Consider the following 12,282-nt stretch of genomic DNA (forward strand, 5'->3'; position numbering starts at 1 on the left):
ACTAAAAACACACCTGATGCCATGAATAATATAAATTTTAAGGGTATGAATTTAAAATACATATCCATTATACAAAAACACATATATGAGCTCCCATCCACCAATGCAGGATGAGGCATGTGAATAAGAGATAACTATAAACACTTAGTGAATATGAAGGGACTGGGTCAGAAATGCACAGACAGGTATCTATATGTTGGGTACTACACTGGAAAAGGTCTTACTTGTAGCACAGAGTTGCTGGCATCTTTCCATCTCATACAGGGAAACTGAGTCTGATTCAGGGCCTACAGGAAGAGAAAAGGAATCATACAATATATATAGCTATATAAAATATGATTCAGAAACAATGTAAAATTGAAACTATGGAACTGTATCCAGACGAAAGGCTAAACAAATGCTCCACTGTCTTTTTCCCCAATTTATTTATATATTCAAAATAAGTCTAATCAATGATACACAGGCTGGGTCACCAAATTTGATAAGCAACATCTCTCCTCTCTTTTTCTTTTTTTTGGGGGGGAGGTTTAAATTTCTATTTTTAAAGTTTTTTTTTCTCCATCTTTCTTAAATTGGGAATTTCTTATTTACACTTAAATTGTTATTCCCTTTCCCAGTTTCTAGGCCGACATCTCCCTAATCCCATCTCAACCTCCTGTTCTACATGGGTGTTCCCCTGCACATTCTCCCCGCATTACTGTACTTCCCTCCACAAACCCGTTCACTGGGGGTTCAGTTTTGGCAGGACCAAGGGCTTCCCCTTCCACTGGTGCTCTTACTAGGCTATTCATTGCTACCTATGAGGCTGGAGCACAGGGTCAGTCCATGTATAGTCTTTGGGTAGTGGCTTAATCCTGGAAGCTCTGGTTGGTTGGCATTGTTGTTCATATGGGGTCTCAAGCCCCTTCAAGCTCTTTCAGTCCTTTTTCTGAATCCTTCAACGGGAGTCCCGTTCTCAGTTCAGTGGTTTGGTGCTGGCATTCTCCTATGTATTTGCCTTATTCTGGCTGTGTCTCTCAGGAGAGCTCTACCTCCGTTTCCTGTCAGCATGCACTTCTTTGCTTCATCCATCTTGTCTAATTGGATGGCTGTATATGTATGGGCCACTCGTGGGGCAGGCTCTGAATGGGTGTTTCTTCAGCCTCTGTTCTAAACTTTGCCTCCCTATTCCCTCCCAAGGATATTCGCATTTTGGTCATCCTTCCTGAGTTTCACATGTTCTGTGCAAAACACCAAATGTACAAAACAAGGAAAGAATATTCAAAGCAGTAAGGGAAAAAGATCAAGTAACATATAAAGGCAGACATTTCAGAATCACAACTGACTTCTCATCAGAGATTATGTAAGCCAAAAGATCCTGGACAGAGGTCATACAGACCCTAAGAGAACACAAACGCCAGCCCAAGTTACTGTATCCAGCAAAACTCTCAATTAACATAGATGGAGAAACCAAGATATTCCATGAAAAAACAAAATTTACACAAAATCTTTCTACAAATCCAGCCCTACAAAGGATAATAAATGGCAAAGTCCAACATAAGGAGGCAAGCTACAAACTAGAAAAAGCAAGAAACTAATAGTCTTGGCAACAACAACAACAACAACAACAAAAAAAAAAGAGAAAAACAGCACACAAACATAACCTCACATCCAAATACGAATATAACAGGAAGCAACAATCACTATTCCTTAATATCTCTCAACATCAATGGACTCAACTCCCCAATAAAAAGACATAGAGTAACAAGCTGGAAACACAATGAGGACCCTGAATTCTGCTGCCTACAGGAAAAACACCTCAGAGACAAAGACAACCTCAGAGTGAAATTCTACCTCAACTTTCCACGCAAATGGTCAGAAGAAGCAAGCTGGAGTAGCCATTCTAATATCGAAAAAAAAATGAATTTTCAACTAACAGTCATCAAAAAAGATAATGAAGGACACTTCATATTCATCAAAGGAAAATTCCACCAAGATGAACTCTCAATCCTAAATATCTTTGCTCCAAATACAAGGGCACCTACATTCATAAAAGAAACCTTACTAAAGCTCAAAGCACACATTGCACCTCACACAATAATAGTAGGAGATTTCAACATCCCACTCTCATCAATGGACAGATCATGGAAATAGAAATTAAACAGAGACATAGACAGACTAAGAGAAGTCATGAGCTAAATGGACTTCACAGATATTTATAGAACATTCTATCCTAAAACAAAAGGATATACCTTCTTTTCACCACCTCAGGGAACTTTCTCCAACATTGACCATATAATTGGTCATAAAACAGGCCTCAATAGATACAGAAAGATAGAAATAATCCCATGCGTCCTATCAGACCACCAAGGGCTAAAGCTGCTCTTCAACAATAAGGGAAGAACGCCCACATATACATGGAAGATGAACAATGCTCTACTCAATGATAACCTGGTCAAGGAAGAAATAAAGAAATTAAAGACTTCTTAGAATTTAATGAAAATGAAGGCACAACATACCCAAACTTATGGGACACAATGAAAGTTGTGCTAAGAGGAAAACTCATAGGTCTGAGTGCCTGCATAAAGAAACAGGAGAGAGCATATATCAGCAGCTTGACAGCACACCTAAAAGCTCTAGAACAAAAAGAAGCAAATACACCCATGAGAATAGAAGGCAGAAAATAATCAAACTCAGAGCTGAAATCAGCCAGGTAGAATCCAAAAGAACCATACAAAGAATCAACAGAACCAAAAGTTGGTTCTTTGAGAAAGTCAACAAGATAGATAAACCCTTAACCAGACTAACCAGAGGACACAATCCAAATTAACAAAATAAGAAATGAAAAGCGAGACATAATTACAGAATCAGAGGAAATTCAAAAAATCATCAGATCCTACTGCAAAATCCTATATTCAACAAAACTTGAAAATCTGCAGAAAATGGACACTTTCCTAGACAGATACCAGGTACCAAAGTTAAATCAGGAACAGATAAACCATTTAAACAACTCCATAACTCCTAAAGAAATAGAAGCAGTCATTAAAGGTCTCCCAACCAAAAAGAGCCCCGGTCCAGATGGGTTCAGTGCAGAATTCTATCAGATGTTCATAGAAGACCTCATACCAATACTATCCAAACTACTCCAAAAAATTGAAGCAGATGGAGCACTACCGAATTCCTTCTATGAAGCACTACCGAATTCCTTCTATGAAGCCACAATTACTCTTATACCTAAACCACACAAAGACACAACAAAGAAAGAGAACTTCAGACCAATTTCCCTTATGAATATCGACGCAAAAATACTCAAAAAAATTCTGGCAAACCGAATCCAAGAGCACATCAAAACAATCATCCACCATTATCAAGTAGGCTTCATCCCAGGCATGCAGGGAAGGTTCAATATACAGAAAACCATCAACGTGATCCACTACATAAATAAACTGAAAGAAGAAAACCACATGATCATTTCATTAAATGCTGAGAAAGCATTTGACAAAATTCAGCACCCCTTCATGATAAAAGTCCTGGAAAGAATAAGAATTCAATACCCATACCTAAACATAGTAAAAGCCATATACAGCAAACCAGTTGCTAACATTAAACTAAATGGAGAGAAACTTGAAGCAATCCCACTAAAATCAGGGACTAGACAAGGCTGCCCACTCTCTCCCTACTTATTCAATATAGTTCTTGAAGTTCTAGCCAGAGCAATCAGACAACAAAAGGAGATCAAGGGGATACAGATCGGAAAAGAAGAGGTCAAAATATCACTATTTGCAGATGATATGATAATATATTTAAGTGATCCCAAAAGTTCCACCAGAGAACTACAAAACCTGATAAACACCTTCAGCAAAGTGGCTGGGTATAAAATTAACTCAAATAAATTAGTAGCCTTCCTATACACACAAGAGAGAGAAGCCAAGAAAGAAATTAGGGAAACGAAACCCTTCATAATAGTCCCATATAATATAAAATACCTCGGTGTGACTTTAACCAAGGAAGTGAAAGATCTGTATGATAAGAACTTCAAGCCTCTGAAGAAAGAAATTGAAGATCTCAGAAGATGTAAAGATCTCCCATGCTCATGGATTGGCATGAATAATATAGTAAAAATGGTCATTTTACCAATAGCGATTTACAGATTCAATGCAATCCCCATCAAAATACCAATCCAATTCTTCAGAAAGATAGACAGAACAATTTCCAAATTCATCTGGAATAACAAAAAACCCAGGATAGCTAAAACTATCCTCAACAATAAAAGGACTTCAGGGGGAATCACTATCCCTGAACTCAAGCAGTATTACAGAGCAATAGTGATAAAAACTGCATGGTATTGGAACAGAAACAGACAGATAGAGCAGTGGAATAGAATTGAAGATCCAGAAATGAACCCACACATCTATGGTCACTTGATTTTTGACAAAGGAGCCAAAACCATCCAATGGAAAAAAGATAGCATTTTCAGCAAATGGTGCTGGTTCAACTGGAGGTCAGCATGTACAAGAATGCAGATCGATCCATGCTTATCACCCTGTACAAAGCTTAAGTCCAAGGGTTAAAGGACCTCCACATCAAACCAGATACACTCAAACTAATAGAAGAAAAAGTGGGGAAGCATCTCGAACACATGGGCACTGAAGAAAATTTCCTGAAAACCAATGGCTTATGCTCTAAGATCAAGAATTGACAAATGGGATCTCATAAAATTGCAAAGCTTCTGTAAGGCAAAGGACACTGTCGTTAGGACAAAAGGACAACCAATAGATTGAGAAAAGATCTTTACTAATCCTACAACTGATAGAGGACTTATATCCAAAATATACAAATAACACAAGAAGTTAGACTGCAGGGACACAAATAACCCTATTAAAAAATGGGGTTCAGAGCTAAACAAAGAGTTCACAGCTGAGGAATGCTGAATGGCTGAGAAGCACCAAAAGAAATGTTCAACATCTTTAGTCATAAGGGAAATGCAAATCAAAACAACCCTGAGATTTCACCTCACACCAGTGAGAATGGCTAAGATCAAAAACTCAGGTGACAGCAAATGCTGGCAAGGATATGGAGAAAGAGGAACACTCCTCCATTGTTGGTAGGATTGCAGACTGATACACCCATTCTGGACATCAGTCTGGAGTTTCCTCAAAAAATTGGACATTGAACTGCCTGAGGACCCAGCTATACCTCTCTTGGGCATATACCCACAAGATGCCCCAACATATAAAAAAAGACACATGCTCCACTATGTTCATAGCAGCCTTATTTATAATAGTCAGAAGCTGGAAAGAACCCAGATGCTCTTCAACAGAGGAATGGATACAGAAAATGTGGTACATCTACACAATGGAATATTACTCAGCGATCAAAAACAATGACTTTATGAAATTTATAGGCAAATGGATGGAACTGGAAAATATCATCCTGAGTGAGCTAACCCAATCACAGAAAGACATACATGGTATGCACTCATTGATAAGTGGCTATTAGCCCAAATGCTCAAATTGCCCTAGATGCACAGAACACATGAAACTGAAGACAGATGATCAAAATGTGAATGCTTCACTGCTTCTTTAAAAGGGGAACAAGAATACCCTTGGCAGGGAACAGAGAGGTAAAGATTAAAACAGACACAGAAGGAACACCCATTCAGAGCCTGCCCCACATGTGGCCCATACATATACAGCCACCCAAATAGACAAGATGGATGAGGCAAAGAAGTGCAGGCCGACAGGAACCGGATGTAGATCTCTCCTGAGAGACACAGCCAGAATACAGCAAATACATAGGCGAATGCCAGCAGCAAACCACTGAACTGAGAACGGACCCCCGTTGAAGGATTCAGTGAAAGGACTGACAGAGTTTGAAGGGGCTTGAGACTCCATATGCACAACAATGCCAACCAACCACAGCTTCCAGGGACTAAGCCACTACCCAAAGACTATATACATGGACTGACCCTGGGCTCCAACTGCATAGGTAGCAATGAATAACCTAATAAGAGCCCCAGTGGAAGGGGAAGCCCTTGGTCCTGCCAAGACTGAACCCTCAGTGAATGTGATTGTTGGGGGAAGGCGGTAATGGAGTGAGGATGGGGAGTGAACACCCATATAGAAGGGGACGGGTAGGAGGAGGAGTTGGGGGATGTTGGCCTGGAAACTGGGAAAGGGAAGAACAATTGAAATGTAAATAAGAAATACCCAATTTAATAAAAATGGAAGAAAAAACTAACACACACACAGAAGAAAACAATCAAATTACACTTATGAAACTATGAGGAAGTAAAATGTCAATTTTATAAATTGTCCTTACTTGAACAGTTCTCATTGTCTGATTGATAGGTATCATCTGAGGTCTGAATAGCTTCCAAATCTACAGATTCTAAAGATCTAAAATGGAAAGATACGAAGTCAAATTGCATAACAATGTCAATATACTAAGTTCAGTTGAATCCTCCAAATACAGTTCATGAAATTATAAAATTTGTTAGATTCCAGTCAGGTGGCCTGTAGCTTTTCCTAGATTATCTGAGAACTCTAACGCCTTCTAAATAAATATCAAAGTTCAGAAGAAGTAAGAGTGGAAGTGTTGGTCAATGGAAAACTTTAAAGGCAATCAAAGAAAGAGCCTGGGAATGTAATGCTAACATTTGCAGTTAGAATACTATCACTCAAGATTTTAAAAGTAAGCCCCATCTCCTAGAGACACAGCATTTTAGTGAGGGTACAACCCTCCAACGCCCACCACAGTTTTACCTGGTAACCCCTTTTAGCTTCCCCTCTAGCCCATTTATCTTCATTCCTTTATGGATCCACTGACCTGCAGAAACCCTTGTTATCACAGACTCCAGTTGCCACACTAGGTTGAGAACCAAGCAAAGGACCAACATTTACCTTCTCCTCCATTTTGTTCTCTCTACATTTACTTTAAGTCCTTCTGCAGCCTGCCCACTAGAGGCATCCTTCCTCCTAGTTCACATCCCCTTGGGATCCAGGGTCTTGGTACAGATCCAGGGTCCCAGTAATCCTTCAACATTACCCCTTCTACCCTTTCTTTCTAGGCCATCTCCATTTCACTGTAACTCCCTGCCAACCAGCAGAATAACTATATCTATAAGAGATGGCAAAGCCATCATAACATTTAACTGGAATCCAGGACCCGACAGCTGCTATACTTGGGAAGACAAAGATTGGGCAAAAGAAACCAAAGAACACAACATGTACATAACAAAGATAAGACCAGATACCTATACCAAGAAATACCTCAAATGTTACTCTAGATGCCTAGGTCACAGTGCAAAAACACAAACACGAACAGTCGATACAATATACCTCCTCCAGAAGGCAGCAAGCCTACTGCTCTGAGAAAAGCAATTTAGCCATAGTATAAAACAAGGACTCTAACATGTAGTCCATGACTACATTCAAAGACCACAAAAATGGTATGAATAAATGCCTTAAAGTAGAATGTGAAAACACAGTTGAAATAATGGTAAAAATTTAAGACCTTAAAGGAGAATTTAACAGACATAAATAATCACTAAAGAAAACCATAACTGAAATAAAACTGGAAGGAAAAAAAGAAAAAAGCTAAGGATGTGGAACAAAATCTCTTAGGTAAATCCTCAACAACTGAATACAAGACATAGAAGAGAGAGAAATTTAGTTCTTTAAAAAACAGGTACATCAATCAAAAAAAAAATTTCAGGCACTATGAAAAGTCAAATCTATGGATAATAGGAATATATGAACGAGACACATTTTTTTTCAACAAAAGATTAACAGAAAATTTCCCAATTTGAAGAGATATCTATAAAAGTATAAGAAGCATACAGAAGCACACAGAACACATAGACAGGACTTGAAAGGAAATTCCCCATTATACACATGAATAAAAATTCTAAAAGAACAAAGCAGGAAAAAAAAGTATTAAAGGCTAGGAGGAAAAAAGAAAATAAAGATCAAGAATCACATGAAGGCAGACCTACTAGAACAACAGATTTTCAATAGAGATGCTAAAAGACAGAAGGACCTGGACTGAGGGATCATGGATAGCAGCACAGATTAGTGCACCCAGTGAAACAATCAATCACAATAGATGGAGAATAAAAACATTTCACAATAAAAACAAATTTAGAAATAACTGTTGAAAATCTCAAGTTAAAATAGTGGCTTTACTACATCTCACTTTCCTTTTGTCTTATTAAACAGAAAGAAAGGAAAAGACAGGTGGTGGGAGGAAGGGGAGAGGGACAGACAAGCAGCATGGAGACAGGGCTAGGAAGATTTATCTGTGTGGTACAGTCTGCCTGGCTGGGCTCAGCAGTGGATCATGGTCCAGTCTGCCTCGCTGGGCTCAGCAGTGGATCATGGTCCAGTCTGCCTAGCTGGGCTCAGCATAGATCATGGTCCAGTCTGCCTAGCTGGGCTCAGCATAGATCATGGTCCAGTCTGCCTAGCTGGGCTTAGCAGTAGATCATGGTCCAGTCTGCCTAGCTGGGCTCAGCAGTGGATCATGATCCAGTCTGCCTAGCTGGGCTCAGCATAGATCATGGTCCAGTCTGCCTAGCTGGGCTTAGCATAGATCATGGTCCAGTCTGCCTAGCTGGGCTCAGCATAGATCATGGTCCAGTCTGCCTAGCTGGGCTCAACAGTAGATCATGGTCCAGTCTGCCTCGCTGGGCTTAGCATAGATCATGGTCCAGTCTGCCTAGCTGGGCTCAGCATAGATCATGGTCCAGTCTGCCTAGCTGGGCTCAACGGTAGACCATGGTCCAGTCTGCCTAGCTGGGCTCAGCATAGATCACAGTCCATTCTGCCTAGCTGGGCTCAGCAGTGGATCATGGTCCAGTCTGCCTAGCTGGGCTCAACGGTAGACCATGGTCCAGTCTGCCTAGCTGGGCTCAGCAGTGGATCATGGTCCAGTCTGCCTGGCTGGGCTCAGCAGTAGATCATGGTCCAGTCTGCCTAACTGGGCTCAGCAGTAGATCATGGTCCAGTCTGCCTAGCTGGGCTCAGCAGTGGATCATGGTCCAGTCTGCCTAGCTGGGCTCAGCAGTAGATCATGGTCCAGTCTGCCTAGCTGGGCTCAGCAGTGGATCATGGTCTAGTCTGCCTAGCTGGGCTCAGCAGCAGATCATGGTCCAGTCTGCCTAGCTGGGCTCAGCAGTGGATCATGGTCCAGTCTGCCTAGCTGGGCTCAGCATAGATCATGGTCCAGTCTGCCTGGCTGGGCTCAGCAGTGGATCATGGTCCAGTCTGCCTAGCTGGGCTCAGCATAGATCATGGTCTAGTCTGCCTAGCTGGGATCAGCAGTGGATCATGGTCCAGTCTGCCTAGCTGGGCTCAGCAGTGGATCATGGTCCAGTCTGCCTAGCTGGGATCAGCAGTGGATCATGGTCCAGTCTGCCTAGCTGGGCTCAGCAGTGGATCATGGTCTAGTCTACCTAGCTGGTACCAGAGCCCCAATCAGAGTCTCAGCAAGGCAAAAAGGGAACAGGAAAAAGACAAATGCGTCACATATTACAGAAAGTGTGCTACCTTGTAAATTAACCTAATGATTATCATATTTATATTTTCCAAGCAGGGATATTAAAATACTCACTTTTTCAGCTGATTCACATCATAGTTACTTTCTGGTAAGACCCTGATCCCACGACCATAGCTGGTTCCTCCATGAAGATGAAACTCGAGTCTTACCAAGGAAGTTGGGGACTCTGAATTAACTGGCTGAAGCTTGGTATGGAGGCTGTAGATTCTAAGGAAGCTTCCTATCTGAAAGGTTATTTAAAAAGATTATTTCAGAAAAGAGACCCAATAAAAACAATCTCTGAGCCTTGAAAGTTTTATAACCAAAAGGAGGTAACAACCTCAACAAGCAATGAAAGGCACCGTCTAATGGCAAGAGGAGAGTGGCACCAGGGCAATATTGTGCCCTAGTATTGGTTTCATAGATTCTGTATAAGATCATGTGTGTAGTAGCATGCTTGTGCACACATGCCCACTACACAATGTGCTCATTAGAAAAAACAACCAGGCCCATTCCAGAAGCCCATCAATAAAATATATTGAATAAATCAAAGGCTTAAATAAATTTCTATTTGATAGCAATTTCTGAAAAAAAAACTTGAAGAGACTAAATAAGAGATTAAATAAAATCCTCTCATTATGAGACACTAGAAAAATGTAATCATGTAACTACATCAAAATGACATCTTTTTTTTCTGCGGGTTAATTTTCTTATTAGCTACATACAGCAATTCCCATGCCATAGCCTTCTGACTGTTGGGATTATAGGCAGGTCCTTCCATTTGCTTTTCCCCATCTTATAAATTCTATGCACAGAAAAGTTCTTAATAAAATACTTGTACTTTTATCCCAATCTTGTGAAATATATTCTGTGAATGCAAAGTGAGGAGTGAGACCAATATTTTGAACTAATACTCATTTTACTAAAATACATTTTTAACTAGAGAACTTAAGCTTTTTCAATGAAGATTTGAAATGGGAAAATATAGTAGGCTATTAAAAGCTGCTGACATTTGGAGCTAGTGATGGGATACAAGCCTCTACTATGAGGAAGACTGTGTCAATGGGTTCAAACCCAACCTGGGCAACCCTATTTTAACAAAATATAATAAAACAAAGACATTAGATGTCACACACCACACAATGGGAACTGCACTAAATTTTATAGAGACTTATGAGCAAAAAGCAACAAGGATACTTTCTTTTGCATAAAAATAACATTCCTGACTGAGAACCGACCTTTTCTTCTTTCTTCCCTACAAACTATGCATCTTTGTGGTGACATAATATAGTAGAAAAATGGCATCAAATGATGGGAGAAGCATGGTGCTAAGAAGAGGAAAAGACCAACTCAGCTTTTCCACTTTGTACTCTCACATTTAATCTTTATCTACACTGGAGCACAAAGAGTCAAGAATAAATCAGGGAGAATGATCCATGTTCCCAACATTACTCCTTCACTTCCAAGGGTCTCTCTTGCCAGGCCTTTTGGGTTTTCTGAGAACAAGAGCACAGAAGGAAGTGTTGAGTCTACTCTCCTGCAACTTGTTTTGTCGATTCTTATACTATGGTTGCAGCAAAATATAGAGGTTTGGAAAAAGAAAACCTAACAAAATGGAAAAATGTATTTTCTAAAAGGTAGCCAATGTGGGATACTAGAATAGTAAATAAAACTATTTTAAGTTTTGCAAGAGTTTGGAATATTTATTTCTTTTTTATCAGTACAGTTGACTTTTGTGACCTTTGAAGGACCAGAAAGAAGCCAGAAACTCAGGTAGGAAAGAATTACATTAATAAACAAAGGCTTAGCTACCAAAAACATAATTTTACATTAATTTTTAAATTTAAGGAAATGACAGCCAGAAATTTCAGTGTCTTTCATGACTTTTGAAAAAGTTTTCTAAAAAATCTCTATGAATGAGAAAGGACAAGATCATTCAGAAAAGGAAGAGGCTGAGACAGTGGGGACACCAGAACGCCACACATACAGTTTCATTATAGAGGAATCTCAAATACCTATGGTATATCTTCCTTCAGGCGGAAGCATAGATGTGAGGCATGGGTGTTTATTATGTTTCACCTCACTGCACTATTAACAACGTGCCAGCCACAGAAAACAGACCTTTTCTGAACAAATCACAGAGGGAAGATGACTGCTGCTATGATCAGAAATGCCTTCTGGAGACAGCACTATGATTTGTCAAAGCTTGAGCAAATGTTATTATGAAATTTGCCTGATGGTCTATTATTGAAAAAGGTGTTGCTTAGTCTTGACAGTACGGCAAATTTCTACAAGCAGAAAAATGACAACAGAAACACAAATGTGTACTTTAATCTCTAACAAAACTCTAACACATAATTGTTAACATTAAGAATATTTCTACCAAAACAGTATAATATGTTTATTTTCTCCTGTAGACAAACTAGTAATTGATCCACCAAAGGCCAAAATATAATAAAGACAATGTATGTTTTATACTCTTACAAGAACTGCATCAGGATAACTATGTATTTAAAAAGTATAAGTTTAGCTTATAGGCAAAAAGTTTACAATGTCATTTTGTATCTATATATCTGAAAAAGAGTATTGGAAGAACAGCTTAATTTGAAAAGAATTTCAAAAAGAACCTAAGCTGAAACTGATCTGAAGGCCCCTTTCCTGAATGCACGATGTTATAGTACCAGAAGGAGCTGTGGAGGGTTCCAAACAAGAAAAGCAGCCAACAGTCCTACCTAGCTGAGTCCACTGAATTACAATGCCCAGCAT

At 39.6% G+C, this 12,282-nt stretch overlaps 1 protein-coding gene across 31 annotated transcripts in view; it reads right to left on the bottom strand.

The window, feature by feature from the left end:
* Pot1b (protection of telomeres 1B) overlaps nucleotides 1–12,282 on the bottom strand; it is a 58,130-nt gene that overhangs the window by 25,125 nt on the left and 20,723 nt on the right. For all 31 annotated transcript variants that reach the window (XR_015628994.1, XR_015628987.1, XR_015628986.1 and 28 more), the window contains 3 exons: nucleotides 9,592–9,761; nucleotides 6,301–6,377; nucleotides 225–287 (listed from right to left, as the gene is read on the bottom strand). Coding sequence is in view for 14 of the 31 variants with exons in the window: in XM_087568114.1 (XP_087424240.1) it covers nucleotides 225–287; nucleotides 6,301–6,377; nucleotides 9,592–9,761 (310 nt within the window). In the remaining 17 variants the exon portion in view is untranslated. The remainder of the gene's footprint in view (nucleotides 1–224; nucleotides 288–6,300; nucleotides 6,378–9,591; nucleotides 9,762–12,282) is intronic.

The sequence above is a fragment of the Rattus norvegicus genome, chromosome 9 (assembly GCF_021556685.1).
Source record: "Rattus norvegicus strain SHRSP/BbbUtx chromosome 9, alternate assembly SHRSP_T2T, whole genome shotgun sequence".
In the NCBI taxonomy this organism is placed as follows: domain Eukaryota; kingdom Metazoa; phylum Chordata; class Mammalia; order Rodentia; family Muridae; genus Rattus; species Rattus norvegicus.